Source organism: Mobula hypostoma, chromosome 7, assembly GCF_963921235.1.
Source record: "Mobula hypostoma chromosome 7, sMobHyp1.1, whole genome shotgun sequence".
NCBI classification, from domain to species: domain Eukaryota; kingdom Metazoa; phylum Chordata; class Chondrichthyes; order Myliobatiformes; family Myliobatidae; genus Mobula; species Mobula hypostoma.
In genome coordinates, this window is record NC_086103.1 from 96,602,182 (window position 1) to 96,627,467 (window position 25,286).

General features: G+C 44.4%; 1 protein-coding gene across 5 annotated transcripts in view; it reads right to left on the minus strand.

Moving 5' to 3' along the window:
* myo16 (myosin XVI) overlaps nt 1-25,286 on the minus strand; it is a 675,445-nt gene that overhangs the window by 449,035 nt on the left and 201,124 nt on the right. For all 5 annotated transcript variants that reach the window (XM_063053735.1, XM_063053734.1, XM_063053733.1 and 2 more), the window contains 3 exons: nt 11,072-11,147; nt 9,556-9,715; nt 1,788-1,938 (listed from right to left, as the gene is read on the minus strand). In XM_063053735.1, the coding sequence (XP_062909805.1) occupies nt 1,788-1,938; nt 9,556-9,715; nt 11,072-11,147 (387 nt within the window). The remainder of the gene's footprint in view (nt 1-1,787; nt 1,939-9,555; nt 9,716-11,071; nt 11,148-25,286) is intronic.

Genomic DNA, 25,286 nt, shown 5'->3' on the forward strand with positions numbered 1-25,286 from the left:
AGCCAATAATATTAAACGGGATAGCAAAAGTTTCTTCAGATACATAAAGTGTAAAAGAGTAGATATCGGACAACTGGAAAACGATGCTGGAGAGGTAGTGGGGGGGTGGGGTAGAACTAGGAAATGGCAGACAGGAAAATTGTAAGACGGGAGGGGGCAGAAGAAAGGAAATTATAGGCCTGTTAGTCTAACCTCAATGGTTGGGAAAATGTTGCAGTCGATTGATAAGGATGTGGTTTCTGGGTAATTTGAGGTACCTGATAAAACAGGCTGTAGTCAGCATGGTTTCCTCAAGGGAAAATCTTGCCTGACAAGTCTGTTGGAATTCATTGAAGAAATAAAAAGCAGACAAAGGAGAATTGGTTGATGATGTGTACTTGGATTTTCAGAAGGCCTTTGACAAGGCACCACACGAGGCTACTTAATAAGCTACAAGCCCATGGTATTACAGGAAAGATTCTAGCATAGATAAAGCAGTGACTGATAGGCAGGAGGCAAAGAGTGTGAATAAAGGGAGCCTTTTCTGGTTGGCTAGTGGTGCTCCACAGGGGTCTGTGCTGGGACCTATTCTTTTTACATTATATGTCAATGATTCAGATGATGGAATTGATGGCTTTGTTTCAAAATTTACAGATGATACAAAGATAGGTGGAGGAGCAAGTAGTTTTGAGGAAGTAGAGAGGCTACAGAAAGATTTAGCCTGATTAGGAGCATGGGCAAAGAAGTGGCAGATGGAATACAGTGTTGGAGGTGTTTGGCCATGCACTTGGTTAGAAGTGAAAGTGTTGACTACTCTTTAAATGGGGAGAAAATGCAAAAATCACAGGTGAGAAATTGATGTTCATGCCACCAGGTTGGAACATACCCAGACGGAATATAAGGTGTTGCTCCTCCAACTTGAGTGTGGCCTCATCGCAACAGTAGAGGAATAGGAAGTGGAGTTAAAATGTGTGGCCACTGGGATATTCCACTTTTTCTGGACGACGGAAAACATTGATTTCTTGAACTTCCAGTAGTGAACCACCACTGCACCCCACCCTCCTTCACCATTTACATTGCTTTTTCCTTCTCTTACCTTATTTCTTCACCTCCCTTTGGTGCTGCTTCTCCTTTTCTTTCTTCCATGGCCTTCTGTCCTCTCCTGTTGGATTCCCCCTTCTCCAGGCCTGTATCTCTCTCATCAATCAACTTCCCAGCTCTTTATTTCACCCCTCCACCTCCATCCCGGGTTCACTTATCAGCTTCTGTTTCTCTCTCTTCCCCCTCAGCTTCAAACTCTGACTCCTCATCTTTGTCCTGCCAAAGGATTTTGGCCCAAAACAACAAGTGTACTGTTTTCCATTGATGCTACCTGGCCTGCTGAGTTCTTCCAGCATTTTGTGTGTGTCGCTTGGATTTCTAGCATCTGCAGATTTTCTCTTGTTTGTGGTTGACTAACGAGCGAAGTTTGTATATGAGCCCCAGTGAAAGGGTTACATGTATATTATGAAGTAAAATGTAATAAATATCATGTTTGTAAAATATAAATATCAGTGAAAATTTTAATATTAGCAATCTGTACACCACACATCAAGACTTGCTAAAAATTGAAGTTAGAAATTTGAAATGCCAACAAATTAAAATACTTCAAATAAGGAGTCAAGAAAATATGCTTCAACAGTGGTTCAGCATTCCTGTATTTCAAATAAATAGTGCATTCAACTATATCACTAATACAGACTTTTCATCCTTGGACATGACTGACTACTCATTGAAATTGCTATTAAGATAAAGCTATGTGTGTTTACCTGTTCCATTCTGCAAGCACTATTCACAGTTACAACGTCACCGTGGCTTTCTTGTGAATTCTGTTTGTTCAAGGTTCCAGATGCAGCTTTTAACAATGTATTTTTTTCCAACATGCTATCCTGTTTAGCTATGGACATGGCGAGAGGGTTGCTAAGGGATTGAGATATATGAAAGTTAGATTGCTTTATACAAAGATGAACAGCCAAGGAGCATTCAAGCTAAAATTCCGGTGTTGCTTTTGATTTGTGCATATGACACAAATTATAATTTTTTTAAATTTTAATTCTCTCCAGAGATTGTTTTTCAGTTGTTATCAATGCTTGTCAATATCAGATATTTTACATTTGTTGACTAAAATCTATTATCAAAGATCTCCATTGCCCAAACCACATCACTTCTCGCAGTCACCATTGGATAGGCGCTTCAGAAGCCTGAAGTCTCACTCCACCAGCACCGAGCCATCTGGTACGTCATTGATCATACACTTCCAATGAGAAAAGCAATCCTCTACCATTACCCTCTGCCTCCTATTACCAAACCCATCTTAGATTCAGTATACTAGCCTGCCTTGGATCCCACGAGCTCTAAACCTCTGGACCAGCCCTGCATGCAGGACTCAGTCAAAGGCCATACTAACTTCCATGCAGACATCTATGAGCTTCCCTTTAGGTATACTCAGTTATCACCTTAAAAAAATTCAAATAAGTTTTTGAGGAAATCGTTCTCATAAACATAGGACAGTACATCACTGGGCAAGTCATTTGGTCCACAAAGTTTATTTATTTATTTTAATTTAAAGCTACAGTACAGATAGCCCTTTCAGTCCTTTGAACTGCCATCAATGCTGTCCTCACCCACATCTCTTCCATTTCGCACACATCTGCACTCACTCCATCCTCCTGCCACCCTACCAGGGAAAGGGTTCCTCTTGGTCTCACCTACCACCCCACCAGGGATCGGGTTCCTTTCATTCTCACCTACCATCCCACTAGCCTCCATGTCCAGTACATAACTCTCCACAGCCTCTGCCATCTGCAATGGAATCCCTCCACCAAACATATCTTTCCCTCCCACCTACTTTCTGCTTTCCATGGGGATAGCTCTCTACACAATTCTATTCTCCATTTGTCCCTCCCCACTGATCTCCCTCCTGGCACTTATCCTTGCAAGCGGAACAATTGCCACACATGCCCCTACATTTCCTCCCTCACTACCATTCAGGGGCCTAAACAGTCCTCCCAGGTGAGGTGACACTTCACCTGTGAATCTGTTGGGATCATCTAGTGTATCTGGTGCTCCCAGTGTGGTCTCCTGTATATCAGTGAGATCCGACATAGGTAGGGAGACCACTTCGCCGATCCACCTTTTTGCCTGAAAAAGCAGGATCTCCCAGTGGCCAACCATTTTAATTCCACTTCCCATTCCCATTCTGACATGGCAGTCCATGGCCTCCTGTACTGTCACAATGAGGCCACACTCAGGATAGAGGAGCAACACCTTATATTCCATCTGGGTAGCCTCAACCTGGGTAGCATGGACGTCAATTTCTCGAACTGCCAGTGATTGCTTACCCCCTCTCCTTCACCATTCCTATTTCTCTCTCTCACCTTATCTCCTTAACTGCCCATCACATGCCTCGGTTGCTCCTACCCCTTCCCTTTCTTCCATTACCTACAGCTCACACTGCCTAAGGAAAGCTACAAGCATCTGTAAGGACAATACACAATCATCTGTTTGAACTTCTTCCATCTGGCAGACGTTATAAGATTTTCTATGCCCACACTTCCAGACTGAAAAATAGCTTTTTCCCCAGGGCTATAATTGCTCTGAACTAATCGATCAAGCATCATTCATAAATTTGTTATATTGCTACTTTAGTACTGGTTTTATGGCTGTCATGCATCTGAGTTGCGCTTTTGTGCTGCTGGACATTGCTTGTACTGGCTGGTTACTTATTTTATTTATTGTTTATTTATTTTATTTGTTGTTTTATAGCATTGAGTACGAGAGTTGCAAACTCATTTTCACTATATTGGTGCACGACAAATTGTACTATGCAATGACAATAAAGGTATCTAAATTACAATTTCAATTTCATTATCCTCTACCCTCTCCTAACAGATTTTCCCCTTCTTCAGCCCTTTATTTCTTTTACCAAGCAACTTCTCAGCTCTTTATCTCACATGATTTACCTCAACACGATTTCACCTAGCACCTTCCTCCCTCCCCCACATTCTTACTCTGTCCTCATTTTTTCTCCAGTCTTCATGAAGAGTCTCAGCTGAAACATGGACTGTACTCTGTAACATGCTGTGTAACAGTGAAACCTTACAGTGTGTTACAACTCTTTTCCTTAGGTGCTGCCTAACCTTATGAGTGTGTGAGATGCTATACAGTATGCTTTGATTGCCACCATATCCAATTGTGTAGCCACTTTCAGTCCCTAAGATCTCTCAGTATCTCAATCCTATTATTGGGTCTACTGTTAATTGAATAATTTTATGTGACCTTTCTCAGTGTAGCCCCTCATACTTCGCTGGATTAAACTCTATTTGCCACTTCTCTGCCCATATCTGTAACTGATCTGTATCCCACTGTATTTTTAGATAGTTCTTCATATTGCCCACATCTCCAGCAATCCTGGTGTCATATGCAAACTTGTTAATCCACCCATTTATATTTTCATCCAGATCATTGATAAAGATCACAAACAAAGGTCCCAGTACTGATCCTTGCAAAACAACACTCATCACAGACCCATAACTGCTACTGGAGATTTGCCACTCTCAGGTCCTCCAGTACCTCACCTGTTGCTAATGAGGGCACAATGATCTTTGTCAAAGCCACAGCAATATCCTCACTTGTTTCTTTCAGTATTCTGGGATATGTTTCTGGGGCCTGGGAATATTTTTCCAGAATGTTTTACAGAGGAGATAGCTCTACTTCCACCTTAATCTCAAAATGTCTGAATGCATTTTAGTACTCCACTCTGTTGTCACTGTCTGTCAAATCCTTGTCCTTAGTAAATATTAATGCAATGTATTCATTGAGTACCTCAGCCACTTGCATAAATATTCTTTATTCTTAAGTGGCCTTATATTCTCCTTAGTTATCTTATGTTTCTTAATGTAAGTATAAAATGCCTCAGGAATCTCCTTCATTCTGCTTACCAAGGGCATTTCATGGCCCCTTTTAGCCTTTCCAATCTTGATCACTTTCCTGATACTTTTATATTCCACAAGGATCCAGTCTGATTTTTGCTTCTTAAACATTATGCATGCTTCCTTTTCTTTCCTGACTAAATTTAGAACTTTTCAGGTTTAGGAGAAATGGGTGATTAACCTTACCATCCTTGTTCTTGCTCCTTATTGGAACATTCCTTTGCTAAACTCTATTCAGCTCATCCTTAAATGAATTCAAAATGTTAGATGTGGACTGTCTGCAAAAGCTGCTCCCGGTCAAAGACCTATAGTTCCTGTCTTATCCTGTTATAATTTGTCTTCCCCAAATTTCATTCGTAAGGCCAGTGATGTTGTGGGGATGGAACTGGACTCTCTCACGGTGGTGTCTGAAAAGAGGATGCTGTCTAAGTTGCATGCCATCTTGGTCAATATCTCCCATCCACTACATAATGTACTGGGTGGGCACAGGAGTACATTCAGCCAGAGACTCATTCCACCGAGATGCAGCACAGAGCATCATAGGAAGTCATTCCTGCCTGTGGCCGTCAAACTTTACAACTCCTCCCTTGGAGGGTCAGACACCCTGAGCCAATAGGCTGGTCCTGGACTTATTTCATAATTTACTGGCATAATTTACATATTACTATTTAACTGTTCATGGTTCTATTACTATTTATTATTTATGGTGCAACTGTAACATAAACCAATTTCCCCCGGGATCAATAAGGTACGACCATGACTATGACTATTTAGTACCTTCTCATAAGTTCCAATTTTATCCTTGCTCATGACTACCTTGTGATCACCATTCTCAAAATGCTCACTTACTCTGAGGTCTCTAGTTAGACTCTAAATGTTCTGTTTCAAGAACCCCTCTTGGATGCAGTAAAATTCCTGCCCCATCTAATTTTTTTGTATTTAAGAAGTTCTCATCAATACTGGTGAAGTTAAAGTCCCCACTAAGAAACCTGTTGTTGCTTCTCGTTTTCATAATTTTTCCACCTTTCTGTTGCTCCATTTCTTAGTGGCAATGGTGGGGGGAGTGGTTGTCATATACAGTCATAGAATCATAGAAAAGTACAGCACAGAAGCAGCCATCTAGTCGGTGCAGAACCATTTAAACTACCTACTCCCATCAAACAGCATCTGGAACATAGCCCTCCATACCTTTGCCATCCATGTACCTATCCAAACTTCTCCTAAATGTTGAAATTGAGCTCAAAGCACCACTTGCATTGACGGCTCATTCCACACTCTCACAAACCTTTGAGTGAAGCAGTTTTCTATCATGTTCCCATTAAACTTTATACCTCTCACCCTTAACCTATGACCTCTAGTTGTAGCCCCAACCAACCTCAGTGGAAGAAGCCTGCTTCTATTTACCTTATCTGTACCTCTCATAATTTTACATCCCTCTATCAAATCTCCCTCAGTCTTCTATGATCCAAGGAATAAAGTCTAATCTATTCGATATTTCCTTATAACTCAGGTCCTCCAGACCTAGCAACATCCTTGTAAATTTTCCCTGTACTCTTTCAACCTTATTTACTATTTAATGTTGGTTGGTGACCAAAACTGCACAAGATACTCCAAATTAGGCCTCACAAATGTTTCATACAACTTCAACATTACCTCCCATCTCCTGTACTCAGTGCCTTTATTTATGAAGGCCAATGTGCCAAAAGCTTTCTTTACTTCCTGTACCCCCACTTTTATTGAATTACGAACATGTATTCCAAGATCTCTTGTTCTACCTCACACCTCAGTGTCCCACCATTCACTGTGAAAAACCTACCCTGTTTGGTCCTGTCAAAGAGCAACACCCTGCCCTTATCTGCATTAAATTCCATCTGCCATTTTTCAGCAGGTCTAGGTCCCTTTGCGAGCTCTGATAGTCCATCTTGCTGTCCACTACACCAACAATCTTGGTGTCATCCACTGATTTGCTTATCCAGTTAGCCACATTATCATTCAGATCATTGATATAAATGACTAAGAACAACTGGTTCAGCACCATTCCCTGTGGTGCTTCACTGGTGATAGGCCTCTATTCAGAAAGGCAACCATCTCCTACCACTCTCTGGTTTCTCCTACACAGCCAATGTCTAATCCAATTTACTATCTCATCTTGAAAGCAAAGTGACTGATCTTCTTGACCAACCCCCCATGTGGGACCTTGTCAAATGCCTTGCTAAAATCCATGTAGGTAACATCCACTGCCTTGCCTTCATCAGCTTTCCTGGATATACATGACCTACCATGCACAAAGTCAATCTGACTATCCCTAATCAGTGCATGTCTATCTAAATATGCATATATTCAGTCCCTTAGAATACCTTCCGATAACTTTCCCACTACTGATGTCAGGTTCACAGGCTTATAATTACCTGGGGTTTTTTTGAACTCTTTCTAAAACAGTAGAACAACATTTGTTACCTTCCAATCCTCCAGTAAATCACCTATCACTAAGGATGATTTAAATAACTCTGCTAAGACCCTGCAATTTTGCACTTGCCTTCCACAGGGAACAGCTTGTCAGGCCGTGGGGATTTATGCACCCTAAATTGCCTTAAGATGACAAACACCTCCTTCTGTGCAATCTGTACAGGGTCCATCACCTCACTGCTACTTTGAGACACTTCGATAGACTCTGTACCCATCTCCTGCAAAAAATCCTTTTAAAATCTCTCCCATTTCTTTTGGCTCCATGCATAGGTTACCATTCTCCTCTTCCAGAGGATCAACTTTGTCCTCTGATAGCTCTCCTGTCATAAGGATGTTTTAAATATCTCTGCTGGAACCCCGGCAGTTTCTGCACTTCCCTCCTGTAGGGTCCATCTTGTCAGGTCCTGGGAATTTATCCACCTGATTTGCCTCAGGATAGCAAACACCTCCTTCTCTGTAATCTACACAGGGTCCTTGAAGTTAATGTCACATTGTCTCTCTTCTATAGACTCTGTGCCCATCTCTAGAGTAAATACAGATGTGAAAAATTCATTTAAGATCTCCCCCATCTGTTTTGGCTCCACACATGCATTACCATTCTGGTCTTCATGAGGACCAATTATGTCCCTTGCAATCCTTTTTCTCTTGACATATTTGTAGAATCCCTTGGGATTCGCCTTCACGTTATCTGCTAGGACAACCTCATGCCTTCTTTTAGCCCTCCTTATTTCTTCCTCAAGTGTTCTCTTGAAGGCTTCCCACTTACCAAGTGTGCCTTTGCCAGAAACAGCCTGTCCCAATCCACAGATCCTTTCTGATACATTCAAAATTGGGCTTTCTCCAACTTAGAATCTCAACCTGTAGACCAGACCTATATTTTTGCATATTTACTTTGAAACTAATGAGATTATGATCACTAGGTGCAGAGTGTTCGCCTACACAAACTTCTGTCACCTCCCCTATCTCATTTCCTGATAGCAGATACTCTCATGCGGACTTGTTTGGACTGATGAAGGAAATTTTCTGAACACATTTGATAAACTCTATTCCATCTAGTCATTTGATAGTATGGGAGTGCCAGTCAATGTGTGGAAAGTTAAAATCACCTACTAAAACAATCTCCCAACAGCTCTAGCACACCTACCCACAATGGTATTGGTACCCCTCGGATTCAGGTGTAACCTGCCCCTTGTGTATAGGTCATACTTTCCCTAGAAGAGATCCCACAGATCCAGAAATCTGAAGCACTGCCTATGCATGAGTTCCTCAGTCACTCATTCATATGCCAAATCATCCTATCCTTCCCTCACCTGCATGTGGCACCGATAGCAATCTAGAGATTACTGCCCTGGAGGTCCTGCTTTTCAACTTTCCACCTAATTCCCTAAATTCTCTCTTCAAGACATCCTCCCTTTTCCTACCTATGTCATTGGTGCCAACATGTGCCAAGACTTCTGGTTGTTCACCCTCTCCCTTTAGAATGGCACCCAATCCAAGACATCCTTTACTCTGGCACCTTACAGGCAGCATACCATTCGATATATGTTAGAAGCTCTCAAATATCAGGCAGCATAAGTGGAGAAATGTGAGCTTTGATTCCCTCTCCATAGGTTCAGTGTCTGCCCCACTGAACCTCCTACTTCAATTTCAAGTTTCGAACATCTGCAGCTTTACGTGACGCAAAAGAAAAGAAAAAGACTTTGGGCATTGGGAAAGTAGTGAGGTCTTGTTCAGGAGAACAAAATATTACCATGGAAGGCAAAAGTTCTTGGATGCTCAAGGAAAATAGACTTTCCTTATGTCAACAGCGTTGCTGAGACCCTTTGTTGGTTGGGGTTGACCATGAATATTGCGTTCTGGCTATCTATGTGACATGCAAGCCAGAACACAAGCTACCTATGTGACATGCAAGCCAAAACACAAACTATCTATGTGACACTCAAGCCAGAACACAAGTTATCTATGTGACATGCAAGCCAAAACACAAGCTATCTATGTGACACGCAAGCCGAAACACAAGCTATCTGTTAACATTACTACAATGTCTTAATTATATACTTTGAATTACTGCCTAGGTTGAGAATAGAAACCCTGAAGCATTAAAACATCTGAGATTCCCGCAAATAAAGGAAAATCTTACATTTTTTTCACTGGAATAGGAGCACTGTAAATTATTTCTTTGTATGCTTCCTCTTTCATTTCAGTATCAGGGCAAGTTGTTGTGGATTGTCTCCCCATCTGCTTCCAATTCTCTTCTGCGCTCAGCAAAATTTCTTCGATATATTCAGATGTTGCCACATCTAATAATTAAAGAGACATTAGTCATTTCGTGTTAGCTCATCCATCTTTGCTTCCTAGAGATCATGTTCCCATTAGCTCTATTTAAATTAGAACATGAGAAGATTCATTATCTACTAATAATAATTTGACAATGTTAGAGTACACCCAAGGCAAAGTTAGCATCTGCAGTAGTTCTCCAAATCCAGTAATGTCCACATAAAAAACAAGAATATTTTGATGTGGAAAATTAATTTTATGTTAGGAAATAGTAAAATATAAATAAAAAACAGAATTTATAAATTATTGGGAATATAATGTATAAAATTAGAAAAATCCTAGGATTATGCTATTTTCCTCCAATTCGAGCTTTCGTATTTTAAGCAAATTTATTAATGTAACCAACAGGAAATTACAACTACTGATTATGCAAACTACTGTTCAAAAACAGTCTTCCAGTCAAGATGGCGCCTACGTACTACACTCCTTCGGTCGGCATCTTCTGGATAAATCATGAAACCATATATTTCACTTCTTTTATGTCTTTTCCATTGTTTTTCATCTTAAATGTAATTCTGGAGCATGTGATTTGCAGCTTAGAAATTGTTTGGGTGCTTCACTGCACCACAGTCTCCACAAGGTTTCTGGGAAACAGAGGTAGCGTGTGGGAACCGCATGGCGAGAAGGCTGTAAGACGATGTTTGACTCCATTTCCATTCTTCGCTGATTAAGGTGACAAGGGAGATTGAAACATTGAGGCGAATGCAGAAGGAGAGAACCAGCTGTCTGCCTTTTTAATGCTGGGGGATCGCTCTGCTACCAAGAGGGAAGACTGCCTTTTGATGCTGGGGGAGAGGATAGTAGCATATGAAGTGTAGTTTGCCTTAGTCGGGGTAATGAATTCAACAGTTGAGAAGCAATATTGCATTTCGATAGCACTCAGATTAGTCCACATTACGGTTATTTCATTATAGAAAGGATGTGAGATCTTTTGAAAGGGTGCAGATGAAATTTACCAGAATGCTGCCTGGGTTAGGCATATGTCTTTTGAAGAAAAGTTGAGTGAGGTAGGCCTTTGCTCTTTGGAGGAAAGGAGAAGACTTGATGTGGGTGTTGAAGGTGAGTGCAGGAAAGTTTAGGGGAGATGTCAGAAATAGGTTTTTTTTTACACATAGTGTTGGTTGCCTGGAATTCACTCCCTGTGGTGTTGGTAGAGGAAAATACAATCAGGACATTGAAAAAAACTCTAAGATGAGCACTTCTTTAGAGTGAAGAGATAGATAGACTTTTATATTGTTCAGCACAACATTGTGGGCTGATAGGCCTGTACTGTACTGTGCTGTTCTATGTTCTGAAGACCATTGATCAGTTACACGCACCTGAGGGCTTTTCATCATTACAGTTCAGAAGATTAGGATTTGCCTGATGCTTCAGAAGCAACTTCACAATAGCAATCTGAAGGGGAAGCAGAAACATCATCTGTATTTCTATTTTCACGATATGATAAAAGGATGATAATCTAGTACCTGATTATTTGTAAATCCATTTAACACATATAGCTGTTAAACATGCACAGTTTACAGTTCACACCCTACACTCCTTCCGATACCGAGGACTTGGTTTCCATGTTCCTTTTGAAACTCCAAAGTTCTGGCTCCTGTGCTCCCTTTAAGCTCACCAGGGCCCCAGTTTCCATGGTTCCATGTAAACTTCCTGGGTTCACAGGAAAATTTATTTTTCTCCTGTGCAATGTCTAAAAATGCTGAATAACATCCAATGGTGCAGATAATCTGCAAATCCTGCACCCGCAAAGTTACATATTCACATTTTTAGTACTTCAGTCTGCAGTGTTAATAAGAAGAAATTGGTTTGTTTATTTCATTTGAGCAGCACATCGCCATGGTTCACTGGCATCATCTTCCCTATAAATGTTGATATGGTGATAATATACGGACCTGCCTCTCAGTTTTTTTGCACTAACTTACTTTCCCTTTTCTATTTTCTATTTATGATTTATAATTTAAATTTTTAATATTTACTATCAATTTGTACTTCAGGGAGTGCAAAGTGCAGAATCAAATATCGCTGTGATGATTGTACGTTCTAGTATCAATTGTTTGGTGACAATAAAGTATGAAGTATAATATATGGTGATAATAAATTTACTTTGAACTTTATTTAGTTCAAGAATGACAGGAACAGGACAGCCATCTCTTTGGCCCTGTGCAATTCCATCCATTTAGATCTATACCTCACATATCATTTCACCTATTAATTTCATAATGCTGGAAAATCCAGAAAGAAGCTGAGCAAACTCAATATTAGCAATTGGCATCTTAGTCACAGAGCTCCAGATTCACACAAATCTTAACTCTAAAATTGTTTCATACCTGAAAAGTAGCTTTAAAATTATATTCTTTGGTCTGAATTTCACATCAGTAAATTTCATCTATATCCACTCCATTGAATCTCACTTTAAAAAGCCTGATTAGTGTACCGTCCAATCTTCTTTTTCAAGAAGAAACAAGTCTGATTTATGCATAAATTTAACAATTTAAACCTCATATCATTCTGGTGAAGCTGTGCTGTACACAACCCAAGGTCTAAATACTGCTAATGTTGAAATTAATGAGAAGTTCCACATGAAAGATATAAACTACTGTTTCTATATTAATGTAAACACTTCTGCAATTTTTTTCTTAAAGTATTCAAGTGCAGCACATTAAAAAAATCTAAACTATGTGTGCACAAGCAAAGCGTAATAAGATTTCCCCTAAAGTGGCAGGATTGCATTGCTTTAGGAGCTGCTTGCTCAAAAAAAGTACTACATATGTATGGACATTTCATATTCAATTATGGGACATAAGGAATTTCAAGCCACTCAATTAATTTTTTGCCAACTTCATTTCACAAATGTAAATTCTCTGAAACGCAATCAAGATGAAAATTAGTCTGCTGTCTCTTTGTGAACAAGCTTAAATTTTTGGTGTGCTCTTGTTAATTACTTCTACATGAAATAATTTTCATTCAGCATTTAGGTCCCTGCATTGTTAAACTCCATTAAAGATTTGTGAATATATTAAAGATTGTGTAAGGAAAAAGGAACTCAAACATATAAAACTTTTAAAATCTGTACGATATTGCAAATGATTTTGCACCTAACGAATTACCTTTGAAGTGTAGCTGTTTGCTTGGAGTCACAAGTGGCTGCAAATGTTGGAATCTATGAGAGTCACCCTCACTTATTTGTAATTCATACATGGACAATGACTGCAGAGAATGGACTTCACAGTGCCAGAACAAGGGTATTGATGAACAAGTTATCAGAGAGTAAGTATTACTTCATGGCACTTCTTTCTAACACTTTACTATTGATTAAATGTGGGAAAATGGAAGTACTAACTGATTGGATTGAATTTATTGGTCTTTTTGTGAATAGAGTTCAGGTAAATTCAGGCTGAAAGAGCAGTCATAGGGAGACAGTAAGGGGAAGAATTTGTCACATTGGCCTTTGTCATTCAAGGCACTGAGTATAGAAGTTGGGAGATATGGTGCAGTTAGATAAGATGCTGGTGGGACTACACATGGAAGATTTCATTCAGATTTGATCACCGTGTTATAGGAATATGTTATTAAACTGGAAAGAGAACAGAAAAGATTTACAAGGATGTTGCTTGGACTCAAGGGAATGGATTCTCAGGAGAAGATGGATGGGCTGGGACTTATTTTCCTTCAAGAGTAGGAGACTGAGAGGTGATTTTATTGAGGTGTATCAAAGCATGAGGGGTATTAAAGGTAAATACACTCAGCCTTTTTCCCTCGGGTTGGGGTATCAATAGCTGGATGGTATAGGTTTAAGGTGAGAAGGAAAATATTTAATAGGAACTTGAGAGTTAACTTCTTTTACGCACTGGCTAGTATGTAAATTGAATGAGTTGCCAGAGGAAGTGGTTTAGGGAGGCACAATAACAGCTTTTAAAAGAAATTTGCACAGATACATAGATGGGAAAGGGCCAAATGGAGGAAAATAGATGGGGCACCTTGTTCAGCATGGTCTTCTTGGGTGGAAGAGCCTGAGTAGGTGCTGTATGACTCCGTCGCTCTATGACATCGACCAGCACATTCCCACATTGTTGAATGGATGCCAGTGTGTAAACTTTACTGTTATGAGTGTTTGATAGAGTGTTTGCCTTTGGACTACAAATGAATTTTGCCTTACCTGGAAGGGGTGTTTAGGCCCCTGGATGGTTCTGTTACACCTCCTGTGACTGCAGGGGCAGTGCCTGAGGATATTGTCAGATATTATTCTTCTTCAATTCCGCCAATGGAATGAGATCCCACCACCTACTGCAGCTTCTCTCTTGACCCTTCTCCTTCTACCAGAAGCACTCCTCGCTTGACACTTTGTCTGATCATTCCTCCCATCCTTATGCTTCTTTCACTTCCTCTTGCAATTGTAAGAGGTGTAACACCACCCCCACCACTGCCCGGGGACCTGAACAGCCCTTCCAGGTAAAGCAAAGGATAACCTGCACCTCCTCCCTCCTTGTCTACTTCTTCCAGTGCTCCCGTATGGCCTTGTCTACAAAGGCGAAACCAAGCAGAAACTGAGCGACCATTTTCCAGAACACCTACGTTCAGTCTGCAATGATCATCCTGAATTCACAGTTACATGCTATTACAGTTTCCCTTCCCATTCCTAGACTGACCTGTACATCTTCTCAAATGCCAGGATGAGGCCCACCAGAAACTAGAAGAATAACACAGAATACATTCACCTGAATAGTTAATAACATGAGCATTGAGTTTGCAGATGTTATGTAACCCACTCCTCACTGGTTTATTTCCCCCTCACCCCTTTCTCTCTATCCTCCTAATCCTCCACCAATTCTCCAATTTCTATCTCCTTTATGTCAACCACTTCCCCACCCTCTGCCCCCCCAACTCATCTTCATACCTCACACCTTTATGGTTCCATCAACCTGTGTAAACAGTCAATTCACCTACAGGTTTCACTCACACCTCTCCCCGTCTGGTTCTGGTTCCTCTTGCCTCATGGTTCACATTCTGAACTCTTTTACTTATCAAGCTCCATTACAGGTAGTCTACTTATCTCCCATCAGCAATCATCTCCAACTTTTATATTCCTCTACCCCATCAGCCCACTCCATCTGTGTCTCAGTTTCTATGTTCTCTCTCTCTCTCTACCTCGATCTATAATTCACCACTACTCCTCTCACCTACCTGACAAAGCTTATTTTCCTTTACTCCTCCTCAGTCCAACAATTACCTTTAGGTCATGTCTCAAACTCATTTTCTTATCTTTATACAGGCATCTTTTCTTTGAATGGTCTCTGAACCCAAATCCATCAAAAACTCAAGTGTGTGCATTCCACCTGAGGAATCAAGAAGCAGCTCAGAAATTCAAGATCTTCTGGTGTGGGAAGGAGCTCGAACGCAATCTGACTCCAATTTACCTGGGCGTGTCACTGGATAGGATGCTGTCATTTGCCACCCACATCCAAAAACTCCGAAGGTAAGCTGTCTCTCGCAATTCTCGCTTGAAAAAATTAGCAGGTACGAAATGGGAAGCTAATGCTCACACACTTAGATCAACTGCTCTAGCACTCTGCTATGCACCTGCAGAATACTGTGCACCTGTGTGGGGCAGATCAGCCCATGTGAAGAAAATAGACCCGTTGCTTAACGAAGCCTGCCGAATAATCACAGGCACACTGTGCCCTACACCCACTAACATAAGTTACAGACTTGAAGGCATTGCTCCCCCAGAGATCCTAAGACACACTACAACGAAAATTGAAAAAGGTAAACAGAACTTGGATCCATGATCATCATCATGTGCCAGTTTCCAACTGCCTAAAATCAAGGAAAAGCTTTGCTACAGTGGAGGAACTACCGCACAGAACATCCCCCCAAACATACAGGATTGACCTCTGGCAACAAACAGAAGCCAGAACCCCACCAAACAATACAGTGCAAGACCCCACAGAAATGTTGCCAGACGGGGCACTGCTTGACAGACAGAAGGGGTGCACTCTCAACAGAGCGAGAGCGGGAGTTTGTAGGATAGGAGACAATAGGTGAAGTGGGGTTTAAAGACCAGCAAATCCTGTGAGTGTGGCGAAAGGGTGTAGAACATTGAACACGTTCTGCACAACTGCCCACTCTCACCTGATTTAGCTGACACTGACCTGCTCAACATCAACCAAACAACACTAGAGTGGCTGGCAGTCTGGTGTGACAAGCTATGAATGAACAGGCATTTTGCTTCTCCACTCTCCACTGATGCAGTGTTATGACATGAAATGTTGACCATTCCTTTCCTCTCGTTGATGCTGCTGTGTCCAGCAGATTGTTTGTTGATGCAGTATCTTGCTTTTTGGCACACACTAGTCTATTTGATGTCTCCCATATAAAATTTAGGCAGAGGGTGTGTCACGGTTCGGTCTGTTGACTCCATGTTTCAGTTAATTTCCTTTTCCCCATGTTCCACTGGGCTCCTTGATTAGGGCACCTGATCCTTATTTGAATGGGTCAGCATAAAAGAGCTGGCTTACATCTACTGGCTGCTGGATTGTCACCTCAGCAGGGTGGCTATGCTGCTGAGGTGACAATCCAGCAGCCAGTAGATGTAAGCCAGCTCTTTTATGCTGACCCATTCAAATAAGGATCAGGTGCCCTAATCAAGGAGCCCAGTGGAACATGGGGAGCCTGCCGGTCGCAGCTCCTGGGTCAAGTCAAGAGCCCGTCATCTGCTGTTCCTGGGTCAAGTCAAGAACCTGCCGTCCGCAGTTCCTGGGTCGAGTCGAGAGCCTGTCATCTGCTGTTCCTGCTTTGAGTCAAGAGGCTGGTCCGTCACCGTAGCCTGGGTGGCGATGAATGTTCCAAGCCGCCAGGAATAATGGGCCATCTTCCGAGCCGCCAAGGATAAGGGACCGTCTTTATGAACCATGTCAAAATACGTTTTGTCTGTTGTTGTTTGTTTTTGTTGTCTCGTTTCCTGCTGAGTGGGTCTGGCCATTCTGCCACTGCTCCAAGCAGGGATTCAAGTGGCCTATCATTATTTTGTTTTCAAGGCTCCGAGTCCCAGTCCAAGTCAAGGCTCCGAGTGTCCACTCCAAGTCAAGGCTTCATGTCCAGGTCAAGTCCCAGTCCTGGCTCCAAGTCCAAGTCGTGTCCAACTCCATCTCTGTGTCAAGTCTCCGTTCCTGTGTCCTGCTCTTGGGTCCTCTTCCTCCGCTTCCTCAGCAGCCCATTGCAACATGGTGGTTGGAGATGGAGCATTTTCTGCTTGGAATCTGGTGACTAGTGGTGCTCTACAGGGATCTGTACTGGGACCTCTGCTTTTTGCCATTTTTATGAATGCCTTGGATGAGAAAGTGAAAGGATGGGTTTGTGAATTTGCAGATGATATGAAGGTTGTTGGAAGTGTACATAATGTAAAAGGTTGTCATATGTTACAGTGGGAAATTGACAGGATGTGCAGCTGGGCTGAGAAGGCAGATGGTGCTCAATCTAGAAAAGTGTGAGGTGATTAACTTTCGAAAGGTCAAAATTGAAGGCAGGATATAGGATTAATAGCAGGTTTCTTGACAGTGTGGAGAAACAGAGGCGTCTTGGGGACCACTACCATAGACCCTTTAAAGTTGCCACATAAATTGATAAGGTTGTTAAGAAGGCAGATCAAATTCAAATTGAAATTCAACTTTATTGTCATTCAACCATGCACATACATGCAACTAAACAAAGCAAAGTTCCTCAGGGACCAAGGTGCAAATCACAGTACTTATATCACATACAGCACATAAAATAATATTAACAGATAAAAAGTATTCTGTAGATGTACAAGTTGACATAAATTGCATGTAGGACATATAGTTAAATATATAACGTATTACCATATTGGAGCTAACATAAATAATATGTACTAGGTAGAAGCAGAGTGTTCAGAAGCTGTCACCCAGCCTAACAATTCTTGCTTTTATACTGTGGTGCCTTCTGCCTGATGGTAGGAGATCAATGAGATTTTGGGGACAGATGAGAAGGGTCCTTGACAATGTTGGAGGCTCTGAAAATTCAGCTCTTCTGGTACATGTCCTGGATGGGTGTTAGGGTGGTGAGAGACCCCAATCTGTTCCATGGTCTTGCGGTCAGATACCTTGCAATTCCCATACGAGATGGTCAAGACAGTCTCGATGGTGCTCCAGAAGAATGTGGTAGAGTGAGGGGTGGAGCCTCAGTTGTCTCAATCTCATCAGGAAGTGGAGGCATTGCTGTGCTTTCTTGACTAATGTAATGATGTTGAAGGACCAGGTGAGATCATCTGTGATGTACGTTCCAAGAAACTTGGTGCTCCTGACTCTCTCCACGTAGATCCATTGATGTACTGTGAGGAGAGGTCACCCTGTACCTTCCTAATGTCCACAATCATCTCTTTAGTCTTGTCCACATTGAGACTCAAATTGTTGTGTTCACACCAGCCCGCAAGCTGACTCTCACTATTGCCGATGAGGCCAATCATCAACCAAATATTGAAAGAATACCTACCTTCATCATCTACTTTCTCAGACTTCCCTTGATACCATGACAACATTTGTGTGGGTGTCAAGTTCCCTTAGTTAGGTTGAAGTAATGTGAAAAAGCAGAAATGCTTATCCAGGTGGATGCGAGCAGTTAGCCCTCATCATCTCCATCCAGAACTTGTTGTAGGAGTTTGTCCGGAAGACAAGCAGGATGTTTTTGCAGTTTTAAGCACTGTACTCAGTTTCATTCATGACCCGGTTAACAAAACAATCTACGGTTAAAAGCAAAACACATAAAAGTTGCTGGTGAATGCAGCAGGCCAGTCAGCATCTCTAGGAAGACATACAGTCGACGTTTCGGGCTGAGACCCTTCGTCAGGACTAACTGAAAGAAGAGCTAGTAGGAGATTTGAAAGTGTGGGGGGGGAAGATCCAAAATGATAGGAGAAGACAGGAGGGGGAGGGATGGAGCCAAGAGCTGGACAGGTGATTGGCAAAAGGGATATGAGGGGATCATGGGATAGGAGGTCAGGGAGAAAGAAAAGGGGGAGGGGGGAAACCCAGAGGATGGGCAATGGGTAAAGTGAGAGGGACAGAGGGAGAAAAAGGAGAGAGAGAAAAAGAATGTGTGTATATAAATAAATAACGGATAAGGTACGAGGGGGTGGTGGGGCATTAGCGGAAATTAGAGAAGTCAATGTTCATGCCATCAGGTTGGAGGAAACCCAGACAGAATACAAGGTGTTGTTCCTCCCACCTGAGTGTGGCTTCATCTTTACAGTAGAGGAGGCCGTGGATAGACATATCAGAATGGGAATGGGACGTGGAATTAAAATGTGTGGCCACTGGGAGATCCTGCTTTCTCTGGCAGACAGAGCGTAGGTGTTCAGTGAAACAATCTCCCAGCTTGCATTGGGTCTCGCCTATATACAGAAGGCCACATCGGGAGCACCGGACGCAGTATATCACCCCAGCCCTCTCACAAGTGAAGTGTCGCCTCACGGGGAAGGACTGTCTGGGGTCCTGAATGGTGATGAGGGAGGAAGTGTGAGGGCATGTGTAGCACTTGTTCCGCTTACAAGGATAAGTGCCAGGAGGGAGATCGGTGGGGAGGGATGGGGGGGAACGAATGGACAAGGGATGGTGGGATCCCATTGGAGGTGGCGGAAGTTAGGGAGAATCATATGTTGGACCAGGAGGCTGGTGGGGTGGTAGGTGAGGACAAGGGGAACCCTATTCCTAGTGGGGTGGCGGGAGGATGGAGTGAGAGCAGATGTGATTGAAATGGGGGCGATGCGTTTAAGAGTAGAGTTGATGGTGGAGGAAGGGAAGCCCCTTTCCTTAAAAAAGGAGGACATCTCCTTCGTCCTGGAATGAAAAGCCTCATCCTGAGAGCAGATGCAGTGGAGACAGAGGAATTGAGGGAAGGGGATGGCATTTTTGCAAGAGACAGGGTGAGAAGTCCAGATAGCTGTGAGAGTCAGTAGGCTTATAGTAGACATCAGTAGATAAGCTGTCTCCAGAGATAGAGACAGAAAGATCTAGGAAGGGGAGGGAGGTGTCAGAAATGGACCAGGTAAATTTGAGGAAAGGGTGAAATTTGGAGGCAAAGTTAATGAAGTCAACGAGCTCAGCACGCGTGCAGGAAGCAGCGCCAATGTAGTTGTCGATTTAGCGAAGGAAAAATGGGGGACAGATACTAGAATAGGTTTGGAACATGGATTGTTCTACAAAGCCAACAAAAAGGCAGGCACAACTAGGACCCATACAGGTGCCCATGGCTACACCTTTAGTTTGGAGGAAGTGGGAGGAACTAAAGGAAAAATGATTAAGAGTAAGGACTAATTCCGCTCGACGGAGCAGAGTGGTGGTAGAGGGGAACTGGTTAGGTCTGGAATCCAAAAAGAAGCCGAGAACTTTGAGACCTTCCTGATGGGGGATAGAAGTATATAGGGACTGGACATCCATGGTGAAAATAAAGCAGCTGGGGCCAAGGGACTTAAAATCATCGAAAAGTTTCAGAGCGTGAGAAGTGTCACGAACATAGGTAGGAAGGGATTGAACAAGGAGAGATAAAACCGTGTCGTGGTATGCAGAAATGAGTTCAGTGGGGCAGGAGCAAGCTGAGACAATAGGTCTACCAGGACAGGCAGGTTTGTGGATCTTGGGTAGGAGGTAGAAATGGGAAGTGCGGGGTGTAGGAACTATAAGGTTGGTAGCAGTGGATGGGAGATCCCCAGAGCGGATAAAGTCGGTGATGGTGTGGGAGACAATGGCCTGGTGCTCCTTAGTGGGGTCACGATCGAGGGGTAAATAAGAGGAGGTATCCGCGAGTTGTCGCTGTGCCTCGGCAAGGTAGATGTCAGTACGCCAGACTACAACAGCACCCCCCTTATCGGCGGGTTTTATAGTAAGGTTAGGATTAGTGCGGAGGGAGTGGAGAGCAGAGCATTCGGAAGGCATGAGGTTGGAATGGGAACAATGTGCAGTGAAGTCGAGACGGTTGAAAGCAGCTAAAGTCCTCACAATATTCAGGTGTGAGTTCATATGTGACAAGTAACATTCATTTCAGATAAATGCTCAGCTTCTAATATCCTCTAGTTTCCACTCACTGTCATTAAACCTTATTAAATGCACAATGTCAATCAGGATATCTAGTCACCATTTCCTTCATGTTGGCTGGATCAAAGCCCTGGAACATCTCACCCAACAGCACCTTCACCACTTTGAAAGCAATGGGATTGGAATTGGTTTAACATTGTCACATGCACTGAAGTACAGTGAAAAGCTTGTCTTGCAAACTGTTCATACAGAATAATTAACTACAGCAGTGCTTTGGGATAATACAAGGTGGAACAATAATAGAATGTAGAATGAAGATACACAGGTAGATAATAAGGTTTAAGGTCATGAAGGGTCTAGAGTTTATTGTATCAAGGAATTATTAAGTAGTCTTGTAAGAGTCAGGAAGTTATGTTGTCACCTTATAAAACTTTGGTCAGGTCATTTCTGGATTATTGTATTTAATTGGTTGTGACATTAAGAAGAACATGAAGGCTATGGAGAGGTTTAGAAGAGGTTGTGGTAAACCATGTATATATGTTGTAACTCGGTTACCTGTCTGGACACGCCCCTCTGCTGACTGCCCCTGTGGCTCCTCCCACAGAGTCCTGTATAAAGGTGTTCGCCTTGCCCCTCCCCCTCAGTCTGGGGGCAGACACTCACTGTGGAGGTCGTATTGTACAGCGAATAAAAGCCTTTCAGTATTTTACCAAACCTCAGTCTTTTGGAGTAATTGAAGGTGCTTCAATTTTATTCGCTGTACATTTTAAAACATGGAACAGGCCCTGAGACCAGAAAAATTAGACCTCGATCCGCAAATGCCTGACGCTGGAAACGCTTTTGAACTCTGGCTGGCCTGCTTCGAAGCGTATCTAGAGGAGATTAAAGCGACCGACCCCGTAGCGAAGCGCAGAGTTCTACTCTCCAGGGTCAGTCCACGGGTCTATTCGCTGATCAGAGACCAGCCGAACTACGACGGCGCAATGAACGCACTCAAAAGACAATACCTGCGGCCGATAAACAGCGTCTATGCTCGGCATCGCTTAGCGACACGGCAACAACGGTCCGGGGAATCGAGTGCTGAGTTTGTCCGGGCCTAACAGACACTCGTGCAAGCCTGCAATTGCCAGGAGCTGACAGCAGCGCAGCATGCAGAACTTCTAGTGAGAGACGCCTTCGTTACGGGGACCAGGTCAGTGTACGTGCGCCAGCGGCTGCTGGAAAAAGCCGATCTTACCCTAAATTCAGTGATGGAGCTGGCTGATACGTTGGAGGCCGCTCTGCGTAACTCCGAGGCTCTCCAGGCACGCGATCCCCTGATGGCCTCATGGGCACCGCAGACCCCGCAACCTGCCGGCGAATCGACCTCGGCTGCAGCCAGTCGTGAGTCCGTGAAGTGCTACTTCTGTGGACTGGAGAAGCACCCCCGGAAACGCTGACCGGCCCAACAAGCTACCTGCTCCAGCTGCGGAAAGAAGGGCCACTTCGCCAAGGTCTGTAAGTCAAAACCGCGAGCGGGATTGAGCAGTGCCGCGTGCGAGTCGTGGGGGTCGCCATCTTGCCTGCCGCCATCTTCCCTGCACGCCTCCACCACGTGCGAGACATGGGGGCCACCATCTTCCCTGCACGCCGCCACCACATGCGAGACATGGGGGCGGCCATCTTGGTCGGCGCCACCTCCCACCGCCTACAACCAACGGGTGCTCACGGGCCACCCCACCGCGCTGGACCAAGACAGCGACCCCACCCTGGCTTCCATGACCCTCGACCAAAGTGCTCCCCACCAGCTCGCAAGGTCAATGATGGACATCCTGGTGGAGGGGCACAGGACAAGCTGCCTGTTTGACACAGGCAGCACGGAGAGTTTTATCCACCCGGCCACGGTGCAGCATTGTGGACTCATGATACGGCCGGTAAGTCAGAGGGTCACCATGGCCTCCGGGTCGCATACAACAGACATCCGGGGGGGTTGTACAGCGACGCTTGTGGTGCAGACACAGAATATCGAGACTTTACGTTACTGGTCTTGCCTCAACTGTGTGCCCCTGTGCTGCTGGGACTCGACTTCCAGAGCCACCTGAAAAGCGTGACAATGAAGTATGATGGGCCCCTCCCGCCAATTACTGTCATAAATCCCCTGTTTTGTAGAGATATGTCCCGTACCCCGCTACTGACCACACACACACACCGACCCGCACATCCCACCCAACATCATGCCAACTGCCACACTACCAACACCACTTGCGGCCTCTCCACCCTCAGGATCCCTCCCCCACCGCTGTTCACCAACCTGACCCCCGACTGTAAACCTGTGACAACTGAAAGCAGGAGGTACAGCGCGGGGGACAGAGCTTTCATTAAGTCAGAGGTGCAGCGGCTGCTCAGGGAGGGGTCATTGAGACAAGCACAAGTCCTTGGAGGGCGCAGGTGGTCGTTGTTTGGAACAGGGAGAAGAATAGGATGGTCATGAACTATAGCCAGACCATCAATAGGTTCACGCAGCGCGACGCGTACCCTCTACCCCGCATCACGGATATGGTCAATCAGATAGCACAGTACAAGGTGTACTCGACCATAGACCTAAAATCCACTTACCATCAGCTCCCCATCCACCTGGAGGACCGCCCTCACACTGCCTTCGAGGCAGACGGCAGGCTTTATCACTTCCTGTGCATCCCCTTCGGTGTCATGAATGGTGTATCTGTCTTCCAGAGGGCAATGGACCAGATGGTGGACCAGTGCAAACTGAAGGCCACGTTCCTATATCTGGATAACATCACCATCTGCGGTCACGACCAGCAGGATCACGACAATAACCTCCAAAAATTTCTCCAAGCGGCCAAATCTTTCAACCTCACCTATAACAAGGACAAGTGTGTATTTGGGACCACCCGACTTGCTATCCTTGGGTGTGTCGTGGAGAATGGAGTCATTGGCCCTGACCTCGACCGTTTGCCCCCCCTGTTGGAACTCCCTCTTCCCAACACCCTCAGAGCCCTCAAAATGTGCCCGGGCTTCTTTTCATATTACGCCCAATGGGTCTCTAACTATGCAGAGAAGGCCCGCCCCCTGGTCAAGTCCACCACATTCCCCCTCTCTGCCGAGGCCCACGCGACCTTCAACCGCATAAAAGGGGACATTGCCAAAGCAGCAATGCACGCGGTGGATGAGGCCATTCCCTTCCAAGTGGAGAGTGACGCCTCTGACTTTGCGCTGGCTGCTACCCTCAACCAGACAGGAAGACCAGTGGCGTTCTTCTCCCGTACCCTTCAAGGCCCTGAAATTCGGCACTCTGCGGTAGAGAAAGAGGCCCAGGCCATAGTGGAAGCTATAAGGCACTGGAGGCACTATCTTGCCGGCAAAAGGTTCACCCTGCTAACTGACCAGCGCTCAGTCGTATTCATGTTTAATAATCAGCAGTGGGGCAAAATCAAAAATGATAAAATTCTGAGATGGAGAATCGAACTCTCCACCTACAGCTATGACATCATGTACAGGCCTGGGAAGCTCAACGAGCCCTCCGATGCCCTATCCCGGGGAACATGTGCCAGCGCACAGATCGACCGGCTATACACCCTACATGTAGACCTTTGCCACCCGGGAGTTACCCGGCTTTTCCACTTCGTGAAAGCCCGGGACCTGCCTTACTCCCTTGAGGAGATCAGGATGATGACCAGGGACTGCCAAGTCTGCGCAGAGTGCAAACCGCACTTCTACCGACCCGAAAAGGCACCACTCATCAAGGCCACCCGCCCCTTTGAGCGACTGAGTGTTGACTTTAAGGGCCCCTTTCCCTCCACCGACCGCAATGTGTACTTTCTTAACGTAATTGACGAGTACTCGCGGTTCCCCTTCGCCATCCCCTGCCCAGACACCACTACCACGTCAGTTATAAAAGCCCTGCGCAAGCTCTTCACTCTGTTCGGATACCCATGCTATATCCACAGTGACAGAGGGTCCTCGTTTTTGAGTGACAAGCTGCGCCAATATCTACTGGCTAGGGGAATTGCAACTAGTAGGACCACGAGCTATAATTCCTGGGGGAATGGACAGGTGGAGAAGGAGAATGCCATGGTGTGGAAAGCCACACTCTTAGCCCTCAGGTCAAAGGGACTGCCGGTCTCCCGCTGGCAGGAGGTCCTTCCCGAGGCACTCCACTCCATCCACTCCCTGTTATGCACAGCCACCAATGCCACCCCTCATGAGCAGCTCTTTTCTTTTCCCAGAAAATCGACCACTGGAACCACCCTACCAACTTGGCTGACGTCCTCGGGGCTAGTGCTGCTCCGGAAACATGCGAGGAGCCATAAATACTCACCGATAGTCGAGAGGGTTCACTTACTCCATGTGAACTCCCAGTATGCCTACGTGGTTTTACCTGATGGGCGGGAGGACACGGTCTCCGTCCGCGACCTGGCGCCCGCAGGAGCTCCGGGCCCCTACCCTGAACACTCCGTGGTGACTATTGACCCTGTACCCACCAATGTAT